General features: G+C 41.4%; 1 protein-coding gene across 2 annotated transcripts; it reads right to left on the bottom strand.

Annotated features, from left to right (window-relative positions):
- Window positions 1–513: 513 nt before the first annotated feature.
- LOC149832327 (proteasome subunit alpha type-1-B-like) lies at window positions 514–17,114 on the bottom strand. 2 transcript variants are annotated; one of them, XM_090014451.1, is made up of 2 exons: window positions 16,655–17,114; window positions 514–1,256 (listed from the first exon to the last, which is right to left on the bottom strand). In XM_090014451.1, exons 1-2 carry the CDS (start codon window positions 17,003–17,005, stop codon window positions 825–827), a joined length of 783 nt encoding a protein of 260 aa, XP_089870577.1. In that variant the 5' UTR covers window positions 17,006–17,114; the 3' UTR covers window positions 514–824. The 2 variants fall into 2 exon arrangements, with proteins under 2 accessions (XP_089870577.1, XP_089870578.1); XM_090014452.1 differs by having other exon boundaries at window positions 514–1,244.
- Between the last annotated feature and the right edge of the window lie 467 nt (window positions 17,115–17,581).

Below are 17,581 nucleotides of genomic sequence, written 5' to 3'. Positions count from 1 at the left end.
TTGATGAAACCATACAGCACGTCCAAGTATATAACATTACATTATGCCCGGTTCATGGTTCTCTCTCTAATGGATCGCACTGCCCTGATGCATTGGATCGCACCAAGCCCCAACAACCACCCTCTCAACAGCTCTGGCAAATGCCTTTATACGGACAACAAAATCAACAACCTAAAATTAGGCAGCACCATGCCACTACCAGTATCAACGGTTGGGTTCGTGGCTCATCAAACGTACCATGAACCCGTAGCTTATGACACCATTTCTGTTTTTTCTAGAACAGAAATAAAGTTGACATTCTCAATTTCCCATGTAGCTAACAAAGCATATCATCAAATTTTAGTAACCTAGTATACTACTAAAAAACCTGATCATCAACAAATCACTTTCAAGCAGCCAAAACAGTAAAAGGGTATCCAAGGAACGGGGCACAGTTCATGCGCTAGGCTTGACATGTGCTTGCTTCAGGCCCGTCTTTATATTGAATAAACCAAGCTCAAATCAAAATCAATCTTGTTTTATTTAACAAAACAAACTAGATTACTTAACATGGTTAGTTCAGAGATTGGTATGGTTTGTGTGGCTGGAGACACACGCACACAGAGAGAGAGAGAGAGTTTGGTACATGTGCGTCCGTATATAACAGTGAAAACATGAACCAGAATGAGGATTATACTAAAAGAGCAAAGTATATTCCAATTGCAAGAAAAGACATCAACTAACAGTGCAGACTACTGTCATCTTCTTAACCACATGAGATAATACCTATTTCCCAAGAAATGCCTTTAGAAATGAAAAATCAGATGGTTGACTCTCTTTCATGATTAGATATCCATCGGAGCAACATCTGGGATTTGCTCTTCTTGCATGGCACTCTGGTCAGCTACTTCTTCCTTTGGCTCCAATGAATCAATCAACTGCTGTATGGTCTTCTGATCGATTATCTGAAAAGGTTCATCTTTTCCGAGAATGGCAACAGTGCAAGTAGAGCTACTGAGCTGTTCCCCTTGTAGGGTCTCCTTGATTGCAAAGAGCCCATGCTTTATGAGCTCCTCACGAGAACAATCATTGAACGTCTCAAACTTCCGCTCCAGGTAGGTCTTTGCAGCTTGAGAGCGTGACCCAATGGCAAAGGCTTGGTACTCGAAGTAGTTCCCACTTGGACAGTTGTAATAAAGATGAGCTCCAGATTCATCTAATCCAGCAACTAGAAGACCCACACCATAAGGCCTCTTCCAGGAACGCTGCGTACAGACCTAAAACAGGAGCATGTTGGCTACTGAGCACACAGCAATTATTGAAGCAAATGCACAACGCAACACAAATATAATTTTGCATACAGCAACTGAGCTCTTCCATGTTGCACAATTAAACCTACCTCAACCAAAATGTAAAACAAATAAACCTCAACCAAGGCATCTAAAAGTAAAGGATCTCATGTTCGAGGGCTACTGTCCCCCAGCAGCCCATCACGCAGCTTCACTGTCAAAACAAAAAGAAAACCTAACTGCAGGTGTGCGCAAAATTTATGGAAGTACTAGAATAGCATCCGAATAAACTCAATTTTCTCTCCAATTAAGCAAAATGGCTGTAGCCATACTATCTAAAAAAATTCATCATCCAACAGGATGATCATTGGAGGCATAAGCATATGTGAACTCTGTAGTCTGTAGTGAAAGCCAATAGCTAGAAAACCAGGATCCCTAAACATGCATCAACTAGCTTAAATCCCCTAAAAAGATATTTTATTCAAGTAATACAACAACAACAACAACTACGCCTTCATCCCAAAACAATTGGGGTCAGCGATATGAACCAAAAAAGAAATTCATTTTGGGTCTTCCACAAGACTCCTTTTCCTCCAATCATTTCTATCCAATGCCATGTCCTCGGTGAGGTTCAAAGCATTCATATCCTTTCCTATCATCTCCATCCAAGTCTTCCTAGGCCTACCCCGACCTCTTTTAACTAATATATTTTCCCATTTCTCCAACCTTCTAACTGGAGCATCATTAGGCCTTCGCCGAATATGTCCAAACCACCGTAAACGATTCTCTCGCATCTTATTTTCAATGGGTGCAACACCTACCTTCTTACGTATCTCCTCATTCCGAATCTTATCTTTTATTGTATTTCCACACATCCATCTAAGCATCCGCATCTAAGCTACACTCATTTTTTGAATATGATGTCTCTTGGCAGCCCAACATTCCGTACCATATAGTAAAGCGGGTCTAATAGTCGTCCTATAAAACTTTCCCTTCAACCGCAATGGCATTCTACGATCGCACAACACTCCAGTTGCACTTTTCCATTTCATCCACCCAACCTTTATCCTATGATTTACATCTCTATCAATTTCTCCATACTTTTGAATGATGGATCCCAAATATTTGAAATAATCATTCACCGGTATTTCTTGCTCACCAAGCTTCACTACACTCCCATCACTACTTCGTTGCTTACTAAACCGACATTCCATATATTCATTCTTACTCTTACTCAACTTAAAACCTCTAGCTTCCAATGTCTGTCTCCATAATTCTAACTTAGCATTAACCCCAGCTCTAGACTCATCAATCAAAACAATATCATCAGCAAACAACATACACCACGGTACATTTTCTTGAATTGATCTCGTAAGCTCATCCATCACTATCGCAAATAGGAAAGGGCTTAAAGCAGATCCTTGATGTAACCCAACCGTTATCGGAAAATTGGTTGTCACCCCTCCACAAGTGCGGACATTGGTTACTACTCCTTCATACATATCTTTAATTATACTAATGTACTTTAGGGAAACACCTTTCTTCATCATTGTCCACCAGAGAACGTCCCTAGGTACTCTATCGTATGCCTTCTCTAAATCAATAAAAACCATATGCAAATCTTTGTTCCTCTCTCTATATCTTTCAATAAGTTGTCTAAGAAGATGTATAGTTTCCATAGTTGATCTTCCAGGCATAAAACCAAATTGATTCTCCGATATCATGACAATCTTCCTCAACCTAGACTCAATCACCCTCTCCCAAAGTTTCATAGTATGACTCATGAGTTTTATACCACGATAGTTTGTGCAATCTTGTATATCACCCTTATTCTTATATAAAGGCACCAAAGTACTCTTCCTCCACTCATTAGGCATCTTATTTGTTCGCCAAATCAAGTTAAAAAGATTTGTCAACCATTCTAAACCTTTCTCTCCCAAGTATTTCCAAGCCTCGATAGGTATACCATCTGGGCCAACTGTCCTTCTTGATTTCATTTTCTTCAAAGCCTCTGCAATTTCTTTCTTTTGAATCTTGCGCATGAAGTCACGATTTATCTCATGAAAAGGAATGGAGAAGTCTCCAAGATCTTGAGCATGACTATCATTAAATAGCTTACCAAAATAATCTTTCCATCTCTCCTTAATCTCCTCATCTTTGACTAAAACCCTTTGTGTTTCAACTTTGATACATCTAACCATTCCCAAATCCCTCGATTTCCTATCTCTCATCTTTGCAAGCCTATAAATATCCTTCTCGCCTTCTTTGGTATCCAACTTGTCATAAACCTCCTTATATACCTTAGCTCTCGCGTTTCGAACTACTTTTTTAGCTTCCTTCTTTGCTATCATATACTTCTCCAAATTCTCATTATCACGACTCTTACTTAGATTTCTATAACACTCTCTTTTAACCTTAATAGCTAATTTGACATCCTCGTTCCACCATGATGTATCCTTACCTAGTAGTGCACCGCCTTTAGACTCACCCAATACCTCCTTAGCCACTTTTCTCATGCCACCCGCTATCTTATTCCACATTGATTCTGAATCCTCCTCGAGACACCAATCAACTTCCTTAACTACCTGCTCTACAAACATTCCTTGTTTAGCTCCTTTCAGTGCCCACCACTTAATTCTAGGATCTATCCTATGTCTATCCCTTTTGCGGCATTGTCTAATTCTAAGATTTAAAATTAAGACTCTATGTTGTGTAGCTACACTTTCTCCCGGTATAACCTTACAATCGATGCAACAACCCCTATCTCTCTTTCTAAGTAGGAAAAAATCTATCTGACTCGTATTAACCCCACTTTTAAATGTTACTAGGTGAGACTCCCTCTTCCTAAACCAAGTGTTTGCTAAGATCATATCATAGGACAAACAAAAATCTAAAATCCTTTCTCCACTTTCATTTCTTTCTCCTATACCATAGCCTCCATGGATACTCTCAAATCCATCTCTACTAATGCCTACATGTCCATTAAGGTCACCGCCGATGAAAAGCTTTTCTCCATAAGATATCCCTTGTACTACTCCATCTAAATCTTCCCAAAATTGATGCTTAATGGAATCATCTAAACCTACTTGAGATGCATAAACACTAATAATATTAATAATATCCGTACCTAATACTAATTTAATAAGTAAAATTCTATCACCCTTCCTACGGACCTCAACTACATGATCTATAAACTGACGACTCATAACAATCCCTACTCCATTCCTATTCCTATTTATTCCTGTATACCAAATCTTATATCCCCAAGGTTCTATCACTTTTGCTTTCTCACCTACCCATTTGGTCTCTTGTAGACATAAAACATCAATATTTCTCCTACACATAACATCTACTAACTCTACCAACTTACCAGTTAAAGACCCTATGTTCCAAGTGGCTAACCTAATTTTATGGTCTTGGACTAACTTCTTTACCCCCACCCGTCCAACAAAGTGAGGGAACCCTTGCCTATTTGACACCACACCCGGGCGCCGGTGTGACGCGTCGCTTCTGGGCGACGACCTAGCAACCCTTGCCCATTTATCACTGCCTTCGGGCCTAGAGAGTACAGCGCGTCGCTCAGTAGGGAACGCCCCAACGAAATTCTCATATTGGTTCATTTTCATAGGGTATGACTAAGTTTTTATGCGGGCTGTCACAGGCCTACCGCAACCCTCCTCCTTTATCCGGGCTTAGGACCGGCAGTGTATAATTAAACAGTTATACACAGGCGGAGTAATAAAGAACACAAATAATAACTTAATAAACAATATCAGAGCATATCAACATCATGGAATTCAGATTTCAGAATGGACCCTCAACTCAAAAACACCATTAGTATCTCACAGTATGCTCAGGGAGATAAACCTCAAAATTAGTTGATCAAAGTAGGGGTTGATAGTTCATGAGGGGGATTCTGGTCAACTAGATAGCTGCCTAGCTCGCTTTTAATGCGAGTATACCAAAGGAACCTTCACACCAATAGCCCATTGAGTAAAGAATTTCCCATATTTATGCATTTCTCATCAAATATCTCATTTCAATGAAATTTCTTATGACAATTAATTTCCTATACAATATGAAGGCCATGAAGAACTCTAGTCATATTGCTATCCAAATAAATCATCAATCTGACCAGACAAAGTATGATGCCAAGAACTAGAACATGTTCCCACAGACAAAGAAAGGATAAGTGGGGAAAACCGGGAGAAATAGATCCCAAAATAAGGTCTAGGAGAAGAGAACATCCATCTGAGAGAATGCATATTAATTTGAGACATTTCTCATTCCATGCAAGGCTTCCCATGCACATATCTTGCAACCTGCAAAAACCTGCATGCTACCAGAAAGAAGAAAAGGGGAAATCAAGGACTACCTCACATGCTCACTAACAACAAGCACTGTGTGGCAATAACATAAAGAAGGCATGCTGAACTTCACAAGCCATCAAGAGGGAAGCTGTCCAACAGCAACCACAGCAAGCAGCTCTATACAACAACTTCAGATTTTAAAGTGCGGACATCAAATAAAAACAGGTCACGTACATCCTCAGCTTCATACAACATAAAGAGACAACTAAACTGAATGCTATCTAATAACTTTCATGTCACACTGCTGCAATAAAATAAACTAAGGTCACAGCATAGTGACAAATATCGCAAGATTTATGAAAATCTCGTGATAATATCGTGAGAAATTGCCTGAAAGTTTAAAACGGCAATTTCTCGTGAGATTTTCAAAATATTGCAAGATTTATGAAAAACATAAACACAGTGATTTAAACGCGATATTTACATTTTAAACGGCTATTTATCATGAAAAAACTGTGTTTTTTTATTTTTAAATATTTTTTATTAATATTTTTTACACAAAATATTTTTTATTATTGCCGATATTTTGCCGAAAAAATGCAAGATTTATGAACATTTTTCAATTTCTCGCGAGTTTTTGAAAAATGAGATTTTTCCGAAAAAGGCGTTTGTCGCTATGGGTCACAGTGCACCCTGAGCGTCATAGGCCATGAAAATAGGAGTCTTCTTAATTTAATGCTGTCAAAGAAGTACACACAAGTGATTGTGTGACAGCATAAGCAGCATGCACCAAAGCACAGCAGTTTTGGATTACAAGCTGGTTAATCCATCACCCAGACCATCTGGAATGAATTAACAACCCAACAACCCAAGGGAGTGATGGTGGGATGACATACCACCAGCAAAGCCCAGCAAAACAGAAATCAGAACTTATATATATCAAAAACCATGCAAGATGCATCTATGGGGTCAACTAGATAAATCTTGCACCTATGATTTCTAACTAGATAGTATTGTAGAGTAGACCTTAGAAGTTCACAACACATGCACACACACACACATCAGAAGATAGAAAATTCATCTTGTTACTATCAACCATCATACCTAATTGATGTGGTCTGATCATCTCTACCATCACTTTCCATTAATAGATCTTGTGACAAAATTTCAAAAGCCCTACTTCTTGGTCATTCACTCAACCAGTCAGTCCTTTGAATCCTTCCCACTCAATTTTGAAGGTTAAGATCAGCCTAGGAGCAAGAGGCAAAAGTCCCAACAACCATACAATCATATGATAAATATATTGACACACACCTCTATGCATAATATGTACCAGGGTTACCAGAAGCGCTAAATGGCATCGGGAAGCACAGCATAACATGGGGAAACATGCTTCCCTAAAACGCAGTTCGGAAGCGCAAAACGCCGTGCTTCCGAAACATCACGGGAAGCACAATTTTAATTTGGGGATCGTGCTTCCCATTTAGGGGAACCACACTTCCCCAAAATGGAAAGCACAATTCCTTCTAATTGGGAAACACACTTCCCCAAAAAAGGAAAGCACACTTCCCCTACATGGGAAGCGAGCTTCCCATTTCGGGGAAGAGATCTTCCCATTTTAACCTCGTGTTTTGATTTTTTACAAAAAAAAAAAACTAAAATTGTAAAATACCCCTTTTAAAGGGTATTATGGTAAATGGTCCCTATAAAAGGAAAAGTTGAAACTCTATTCAACTCTCTCTCTCTCTCTCTCTCCCTCAATTTTTCGGCGACCTCCGACGACGAGGAGGCAGCATGGGTAGAATCGTAAGGTACACACTCATCTCTCTCTATTTGCCTCACACTCTCTCGAGTCTCTCCTCTTCCTTTCACGCTCTCTTGAGTCTCTCCTGTTCCGCTCTTGCTTTCTGTCTCACTCTCTATCTCCCATTTGTTTCTCATTCTCCCTCTTTTTCCCTCACGCTCTATGTCTCTCTTCCTCTCTCGCTCTCAATCTCTCACATTATTTCAGTCTCTGTATGTCTCCCATTCGTCTCTTGCTCTCTGTCTCTCACGCTCTCTGTATATTGTTCTTAAATATAATTTTTTAGTTTCAGGAATATGAACTGTGGATCTTTTTTATGTATTATTTATTAAATGCTTGCAACATGATGCATTTGTTAAATGGTTGCAACATGAATATGAATTATGAATTTTACTTGATATACTATTTATTAAATGCTTGCAACAGATGTATTTGTTAAATAGTTGCACTTTGCATATATGATTTAATTTTTAGATACTCATGTTTTATTTTTTCAATGATCACATAAATCTTATGTTTTAGTAAATAAAAAAAATTATAATTATATTTTCGCTTCCTTTTCGATTCATATTCGCATTCCTTTTGCTTTTCACTTGAATCCTAGGTCGCCTCCCTCTTTGTTTCTCATCTGAATCCTGATTCACTTCCATTTCGATTCCTAGGTCGTTTTCGAGATGATTTATGATTCGCTTTCCGCTTCCTAAAATTTTGGAAGTACCCCTCTCTTCCCACTTCCGCTTCCCGAATCGCTTTTCACTCCCGTTTCCTCGATTGAAAACTCTGATATGTATTGCTAAGGAATATTTCTTAGATATAGGAGAGTGCATCATGCTACATAACTGAATGACACCATGTTACCATATCACACAGTTTATAGAGAATTTTTAGACAACTAATTATTAGCATTGTTTGAAAACCCAATGACTTCTGGCACGACTAGACTTGGCAAGGTCATGTTAACTGTATCAAAAAACAACACACACACACATGCACACCACACATCTATATTACTGTTTGAATATGCATGTTTATAACAATTCAGACACCTAAATATACAATTCTAATCTGGTATAAAAAAGAAAAGAATTATAGAGACATGAATACAAAACTTACTTACTCAACCAGATTGCCTCGTAACTCGGCCATATCAACCCAGTAACTTGGATGAGTCAAGCAAGTTTACAATCAGTCTTGTTGACTAGGGGTGGTACAACTTCAGATCTGAATCAAGCCACTGGGTTGACCTGTTAGGTTTCTAAACTATGATTGCCGGTGTAATAGAAGGCATTAATTCCACTTACATACGTTGATAGGTTGACAAAGAAAATTAACCATCAACAACATCCTTATGTAGACAAAGCCAAAATGAGGCCACACCTTTCCTTTTGAATGCTAGGCTAATAAGCAAATACAAACAGTTTTGAGTAGGTTATGACATATACAAAAACTAGCATCTAAAAGGTTCAAGGGTGGTAAAAAGCCTAGATGGATGGATATGGCCAAAGTCTCAGAACCAAAGGGGTGGAGCAGGGGCGGAGTCCACCTTGACCGGGTCAAGGTGGACACAAATGTCCAACCCAAAGGGGGGCGACGCCCCTTTGGTTACGCATTTCTCCAATTCGTCTCTCTCTCTCTCTCTCTCTCTCTCTCTCGTCCACCCTTACTAGGGTTTTGTATATGTGTGTTTTCTTTTTAATTAGCATTAAGCATGAATAATGAATGTTTGATTTTTTGTTAGAATATTAGAGCTTTTACTTGTTTTTTTTCAATTATCATAAATCTATGATTTATTTTAGGATTTTGGGTATTGATTTGGTTTTTTTCAAATTATATGATTATATAACAAAGGTTTTAGGGTTTTTTATCTAGTATTTTTTGTTTAATTATCATTAAGTGTGATTCCATTAATAAAGGTTTGATTTTGGTTATCAAACCCCTAAATCTTTTATTTTTGTTAGGATTTATGTCTTTCATTTTGGTTTTTCAAATACAACAACAACAACAACAACAACAACAACAACAACAACAACAACAACATCCCAAAACAATTGGGGTCGGCGATATGAACAAAAAAAGAAAATCATTCTGGGTCTTCCACATGAATCCTTCTCCTCCAATTATTTCTATCCAATGTCATGTCCTCGGTGAGGTTCAAAGCATTCATATCCATTATGTTTTTCAAATGACATACATATTTAATTAGTTTTTTTTTTAATTAGCATATCTAATATGTGATGTATGTTAGGATTTAAGGTTTTTATTTGCTTTTTTTAGAATGAAATAAATGTTTAGTTTATGGTTTTAAGGTGTGTGTATGTGTGTTTAATTACCATTATGCATGAATCCATGAATATTATGTGGTTTGATTTTTGTTAGAATATTAAGGGTTTTTTATTAATTAATCATCACTGCATAGGGATTAGTTTTTTTTTAAATGACATAAATTTTAGTTATGCTTTAAGGGTTTTTCAGTGTTTTTTTTTTTCAATTATCATTAGGCTCATGGATATATGAATATTGCAAGATGTGATTTTGGTTAGAATATTAATGTGTTTTCCATTACTTAGCATAAATGCATAATTTGTGTCGTTTGTAGTGATTAATTTTTATTTTTCTTTTACAATGATATAAATGTTTAGTTTATAGTTTTAAGGTTTTTGTGTTTTTTTTTCTAATTACCATTCGACATGAATCCATGAATATTGTGTGATTTGATTTTGGTTAGAATATTAGGATTTTTGTATCCAACATAAATGAATAATTTATGATGTTTGTAGAAAATAGATTTTCGATTTGGTTTTTTGAAACATATTGTTAGTAATTTTTCCTAAAAAAGTTATTGTTAGTAATTATTTTTTTTTGCCCACCCTAGGTTAGAATCCTAGCTCCACCACTGGGGTGGAGTAGTGATGCAATGGCGATGCTGGCAGCGAGACACCAGTCGACTGATCGCAATGGTCAGATTTTGTATGGTCGAATGATGCTCAGAAAAGGAGAGAACTGCCCACTGGAAATCAGTGGGCCTGCTTCTTTTATTTGAAAATAATGGAATCAATATATAAAAGACATTAGACTGAATGATAACCTACGAGAACAAATGCAATAGAAGAAAAAAAACACTGGTAAAGGCAAAGAAAAGGAACTGCTAAAGAATAAGGCTGCTGCCAGAGAAAATTGTGATCTCCCTTCGTAAAACCCTAGGAGAGGGTTTTAACTATTCAGCTGGCGGATCCGGGTCTCGGGTCCAGTCATGGACCCGAGACGAGATCCGGGTCTTCTTCTTGATGGATCTGGATCTGGGTCACGGGTCTTGGAGTAGGGTCTGGGTCCATCCTGCCCTGCATCATTCTCCCCTGGTGGGAAAGAAGTCGGCTCTGACGACTTGTTGTCTCCACAATGAGCATATAGATCAGACACCTTAGATGTAGGAGAAAAGTGCCAAGTTTTGGGCAGCCCAATGAGGGAAGATCGGTCAAACAGGCCCGCTAGACGGGGCAACCCGGTCTCCTTGGTGGGAAGGAGAACTATCCTATGACCCTGAAAGACAAATGTGTACGTATTCCTACGGCCATTATGGATGGTCTTACGGTCAAACTGCCAGGGACGTCCCAATAGGATGTGACACGCACTCATGGGCGCCACATCACACCACACTTCATCGTGGTAATGCTTCCCCATAGAGATCCGAACTAGACAACGCAGGGTGATGGGCACCTCGTGGTCTTTCTTGAACCATGCCATTTTATAAGGTTGGGACAATTTTTCGGTTTTTAGGTTCAAGGTGGACACGACACTCTCGGACACCATATTCTCGCACGCTCCAGTATCAATGATAACATCACACGCACGCCCCTCACAGTTACACCGGGTTCTAAAAATATTATTTCGTAACCATTTCGTGGGGGGCGACTCTCGAGATGTGGTCAACACATGACGGATGGTTAACAAATTTTCGATGCTGCCATCGAACTCTACGACTTTCACCTCGTCATTCCCCTCAACAAGCGACTCACCCTCGCTCTCACTATCGGACGCAGACTCAACAATGCCCTCTGCTAGATGAGTATTCTTATTCATGGTGGGACACTTGGACGCAATATGACCTAACTCTTGACACCTAAAACAACGAACAATGGACTCATGGGGCTTACCCTTGGATCTGGTGTGGTACGCGGGTCCAGACAGATCGGGTTTGCTAGGGTCGACTCCTTGGTTGGACTTTGAGTCTTCTTTCCTAGGGGAGCTCGCTCCCCTGGTTAGGAAACTCAACTTGGGTTGACTGGACTGATCACTACGGGATGTCCTATGTTCCTGCCTCCTTTTCAGTTTCTCCTCGACATTCATAGCATAACTACTTGCCTGATCCAGTGTCTCGACTGTGATACAACTGAAGTCGTCAGAAATAGCAGGACGGAGACCAGAAATATACCTCGTGACCTGCTGGCGGGCGGTCTCCTCGATTTGCACTCATAGGGAGAGACGATGGAAGTCTGCAGTGTAATCCGCCACAGTATTGGTGCCTTGACGCAGGGTCAGGTACTCCTTGTAGGCTCTCTCGGCGTGATCTGACGGCACAAACTTAGACTGCATCAACCGCTGCATCTCTTCCCAAGTTTGTACACGCTCTAATCCCTGTCGCTCCCTCGACCGCTGCATCTCAACCCACCATGTCTGTGCTAGGCCTCTCAACCGAGTAGAGGCTAGGGAGACACGACGGTGTTCGGCGACATCGTGGTAGTCGAAGAAGAATTGGACGGCATATGACCAATCAAAGAACTGTTCTGCATCGAATCGACCTGCGAACTCTGGAAGCTCTAACTTCACCCCATACGTGGAGGGGCGCTCCGGTGCTCTCTGCTGACGGGCTTCCACCAAACCTGCAGGGTATTCATCCCAAAAAGTATCATCCCATACTGCCCTATCATCGCGGTTCTGCTCGCCTGGCTGCTGGTGTTGTGCTACTCCAATGATGTGTGGACGACGCTCAGGTCGCGCCGGTCCCTGCTGAATCTGCCTCGGTCTGACTGGTCCATGGGCGGGAGCCATCTGTGTCCGACGTTGGGGTACCGGTATGACAGGTGGTCCTGCGATAGGCGGAAGGATGGGTCGGCTCTAGGGCTCTAGGTGGGTAGGAATTGGATAGTATGGGTTTGGGTTATAGGTCGGGTTAGGATAATGGTATTGGGTAGGATATGGTATTGGGTTTTGGATTTGGGGTGGGTTACCGGGTTGGTTCTGATTCGGGTACCTGGTTGGGTTGGTATTGGACTGAGATGATTCGCCCGACTGGATATGGATCGGGCCTAATCCTAGACTATTCGTCGGACCCAGATTTGGATAGGTTGGATCAGGAATTGAGTTGTGGGGGTAAGAGGCGTGGTTTGAACTCAATCCACGATCCATACGATTATGGGTCTGGTTTTGACCCGGCTCAAGATTAAGCTGGAGCTCCGCCCGGGTCCGATACAAGTTTGGGTCGGTATAGGATCGATTTTGGGGTTCAAAAGTAACGGGTTGGGTCGGATTTGTAGGAAACTGCGAACCGAACCCAACTGGGTAGGCTGGATAGGAGGGTGCGAGACCCGGACCCGCGAACCCAAAGGGTGGTCCTCGACAACCAGGTCCGGACCCAATTAACATAGGATCCAAACCGGACCCTGAGAGGTCAGGCCCAGTCCAAGCAAAATCAGCCCCCCCGAACCTGCGGTTGGGTTGCGACATTTCCCCTGCACACAGGTGCTGGGAAAGTCGACAGACCCTCCCCCGCCCGAGGTACGTCTGGTGCGACGGCTGCCTGACTGGGTAGCACAGCCGGGCCACGTGGGCCGTGCCCGCCCTGCAACCCCTGCTGCGTGGGTCGGTGCCAGGGAGGCGCACCCAAACTGCGGTTGGGGAGCCCCTCTTCAATCTGGTCCGGCATCATGCTCGGGCCACGCGTGCCGTGCCCGACCTGCAGCCCCTGCTGCGTGGGTCGGTGCCAGGCAGGCGCACCCAAATGGCCACTGGGACCCCCCTCTCCCCCCAACCGAGTGGTTACCCCATCACAGGGCATCAGCGGTACCTCAGGGTTGGGCGACGTGAGGTCGGCGTACCTGCACAGCCCCCTTCCTGCATTTTCTGGTGGTGCGGTGGCCTGAACAGCTGGTTGGGTTGGATCGTCAGCCACCGCTTCCACGAGGACGACCGTGCTGCCACCCCTAACCAGATCCATTTGCTGTGTAGAAGGCGTGGGAGTCGCTGCCGGTGATTCGATCCTCGCAACCCTATCTTCGACCCCATCAAGTTGGCGTGATATTCCGGCCACGTCACGGCTGATACGCAACACGTTCTCTTGCATCTTCGTCATCACTTCCATCATCCGCAGCATCGGATCTGCGTTGCCGGCATCCTCTTGCTCGATCGTCGTCACCGGATCGCCCCTCACCTCCGAAGCCATCTTGCGTACGAGGGGAAAGGCGTTGGCTTTGATACCAAACTGATGCAGTTGCGATGCTGGTAGCGAGACACCAGTCGACTGATCGCAATGGTCAGATTTTGTATGGTCGAATGATGCTCAGAAAAGGAGAGAACTGCCCACTGGAAATCAGTGGGCCTGCTTCTTTTATTTGAAAATAATGGAATCAATATATAAAAGACATTAGACTGAATGATAACCTACGGGAACAAATGCAATAGAAGAAAAAAAACACTGGTAAAGGCAAAGAAAAGGAACTGCTAAAGAATAAGGTTGCTGCCAGAGAAAACTGTGATCTCCCTTCGTAAAACCCTAGGAGAGGGTTTTAACTATTCAGTTGGCGGATCCGGGTCTCGGGTCCAGTCATGGACCCGAGACGAGATCTGGGTCTTCTTCTTGATGGATCTGGATCTGGGTCACGGGTCTTGGAGTAGGGTCTGGGTCCATCCTGCCCTGCATCAAGTAGTGATTAACATTTTCGGCTTAAAAAGGAAGACTACCATTGTAAAAGGTATGACCATCCACTCTAACATCTATTTTATTTATTCAAAATGTGTATACTTTCGATCACTCGAAGCTACACTTTTATTTTTTAATTTTTAGAAGATTCCTGTTTCGACTCTGATGAGGTTCAAATTAGTCAAGCCATGATGATGGGGCTCATGACTGACATGATCCAAGTTCAATCCCATGATGAGAATAAGAGTCCAAATCAAGGTTGTACGTATTGAATAGTAGCACGTATTAGTCAGGCCCAAAATAAGATATGTATCATATCGTAAAAAATCATAAATTTTGAAAAAATTAAAATTCTACAGAATCAGAAAAAATTAGCAAAAATTCTAAAAAAAATCATAACACATGAAACAATGATGAATTACACAAAATACAACCAGAAAATGACATATGAAGCATTTATGTCTCTATAAGCTGCATAAAACATCATTAAACATCAACTATCTCACAAGAACAATGCAAAATATTAAAAATCTGGCAATTAACAACATGCCACAAGACTCATACTTTCATATTACAACAACAACAACAACAACAACAACTACGCCTTCATCCCAAAACAATTGGGGTCGGCGATATGAACCAAAAAAGAAAATCATTTTGGGTCTTCCACATGAATCCTTCTCTTCCAATAATTTCTATCCAATGCCATGTCCTCGGTGAGGTTCAAAGCATTCATATCCTATTACATAAAGAAAAATATTGTGAAAATAATTGCACTCGATTTTCAATCGGTCTCCACTCATTACTTGAGTGCTTCAATGGCATGCCGGATGCCATCATTGTTGGAGGAGTACGGAGAGTGATTTCTACCTTGATATAAGTCTCTAATTGCAAAAAAAAATTAGAGGGTAGTTTTGTAATTTTACTCATAATAAATATTTTTTACATTAACCCACTTTTTTGAGTGAAAATGCACTTTTACTTTAACAAACCGCAAAAAGCCCTCTCCCTTGAGCAGGGATCGGCCCCCCAAATCACTCTCATGAGTCTTAGGGTGTGTGGATACCTTTTTCATGGCTTCTACACAAATGAGGGAGTCGGCGCTGAAGAGGTTTTTAAAATCCAAAACTGAAAAATTATGATTTGACCATTTTTTAAGAGTGCTGACCCTGTATCGTAGATCTCCGATACACACTCGTTATCGTATCGATATTCTAAATAGTAACGGCATGTATAGTACCATATCGGACGATATGGTATGAAACATAAAACACTGGTCCATATACATAACTTTCTGGCTAATGCAACCTTGCAGCTGCACCAATTTGAATTAGTGTAGGACCAGCGAGGTGTTCTCAGGCACATGATGGAAAGCAAATTCAGATATTCAGTACATCAGGTTCAAGCAATGCCCGGACATATGGAGGAATTAGTTCCAATTCTGATTTTGACTTACGAAGGAGTGTTAAAAGGAGCATACAAGTATGAAAATATAAATATGTGAAAAACATATTATAGTAGCGTAGATCAAATATTGAGCAAGATTGCTAACAGAATCAGAACGGTAATGGTAGACAACCAAACAAAATTGCAACTTCAGGGGTTAAACCATTGGACAAGCTTGCAATAATCTGTCTCGAGAGCTAGAAAACCCTAGTTCAGAAGATCAGTTCCATCAAGGCCCCAGAGGACATAAATTTCACACCCGGATCCTAAAATGAACTGATTTCTAGTAGTGGAAAGTTCTTTAAGATACCCACGACTCTAGTTCCGCTGTGGATTGTTAGCATTTGTACCTAAAGTAGTGCATCTCCTAAATGACCATGAACCAAGTAGCATCAAAGAGCATTTCCTCGAAAACCCACTGCATCAAATTCAATTATAGACCTACTGTCGCTCACAGTCTTGAGTACACAGCAGTTAATTCAGACAACAAATCCGACATCTCTCTATCTTCTGTCAACCACAATACAAAAAGGACCGTAATAATGCTAGCAACCACAGCAACCTAACAATCCGAGGAATTCTACTTGCTCCATTTGATATTCACACAGAATCATAACATAAAAAAGGAACCGATCGACCAAGTACACCCAAAAACCAGATAAAAGAGTAGCGATCTAATTTATAAAGACGAGAATATATACATAAAATCAAAGCCTCAATCGCGAGATTTAGCAACCTAACATCTTAACAATCCCACTAACTCTACTTCCATTGTTCAGAAACCACGCGAAATTTCTCTTGTTCGAGAGGAATCATCAAAATCCACAAAAAAAAAACTGAATAACAAAGAAAGAAGCCCCGGATCATCAGAGAAGGAAATGAAGAGGATCGGCCGAAGACAAGACGGACACACCTGAGCCTTATCGGCGAGCTGGACGACCAATCTGCCGACGGGGAGGGCCGACTGGTAGACGAAACTGTAGTTGATGCACTCAGACCTGAGGTACCTGGAGAGGACGCGGCCGTCGGCGGTGAGCCCGGCGATGGCGATGCCGATGTGGTCGTCGATCTTGAAGATCTTTCGCTGGTGAGAGGAGAGCTCAGAGTTGGCCTTGTTGACGCTCGCGAGAACGACGTGGCTGCGCGACCTCAGCCCGATCGCCGCGCTGCCTTGCTTCACGGCCTCCATCGCGTACTCCACCTGGAAGAGCCGCCCCGCCGGGCTCCACGTAGTCACGTCCGTGTCGTATTGGTTCCTGAACATCTTCCCCTCTCTCTCTAGGGTTTATACGCGGACGCTTTCTCGCCGGAAATCGGAATTGCAGCAGCAGGGGAGACGCCGGAGTTTTCTTAGGTCCTAGCCTTTGGTTTGCTCGTGCCTTATGAAGAGGAGAGCGGAAAAGAAGAGAAAGAAGATGGCGCTTCATTTTTACTTAAATTACAATAACAGACATTTCCTTTTCGTTTTTTTTTTTTCCCTCTCTTTCTCCTTTTGGGGTTTTGTAACACGGTTGTAGTCGAAAAATCAAGCCCTGAAGGTTTTTGCATCAACTTGCAAAGTTATTCTAATATATTTTCATTTTTTTTTTCATATTTTTAATTACGACTAATTTGCTAGCTGGCTGGCAGTGCGACTTAGCGGACTTGATTTTGTGGTTTACGTTTTAAGAATAATTGAAAAAAAGTAACACGGTTCCATTCGTTCACACAAAAGACCTAGCAATCCTTATGATGCAAATCAAATAAACAGATCATGTTTTTAGCGGGGACACGAAAGGGAGGGGTGGAAGGTCTTATTAAAAGAGCAACCAGAGATTACAAAACTAGTGAGAGAGCGATG

This window comes from Nuphar pumila, chromosome 7 (genome assembly GCF_984573655.1).
Source record: "Nuphar pumila chromosome 7, dmNupPumi1.hap1.1, whole genome shotgun sequence".
Taxonomy (NCBI): Eukaryota; Viridiplantae; Streptophyta; class Magnoliopsida; order Nymphaeales; family Nymphaeaceae; genus Nuphar; species Nuphar pumila.
This window is presented reverse-complemented; position numbering and strand designations above follow the sequence as displayed.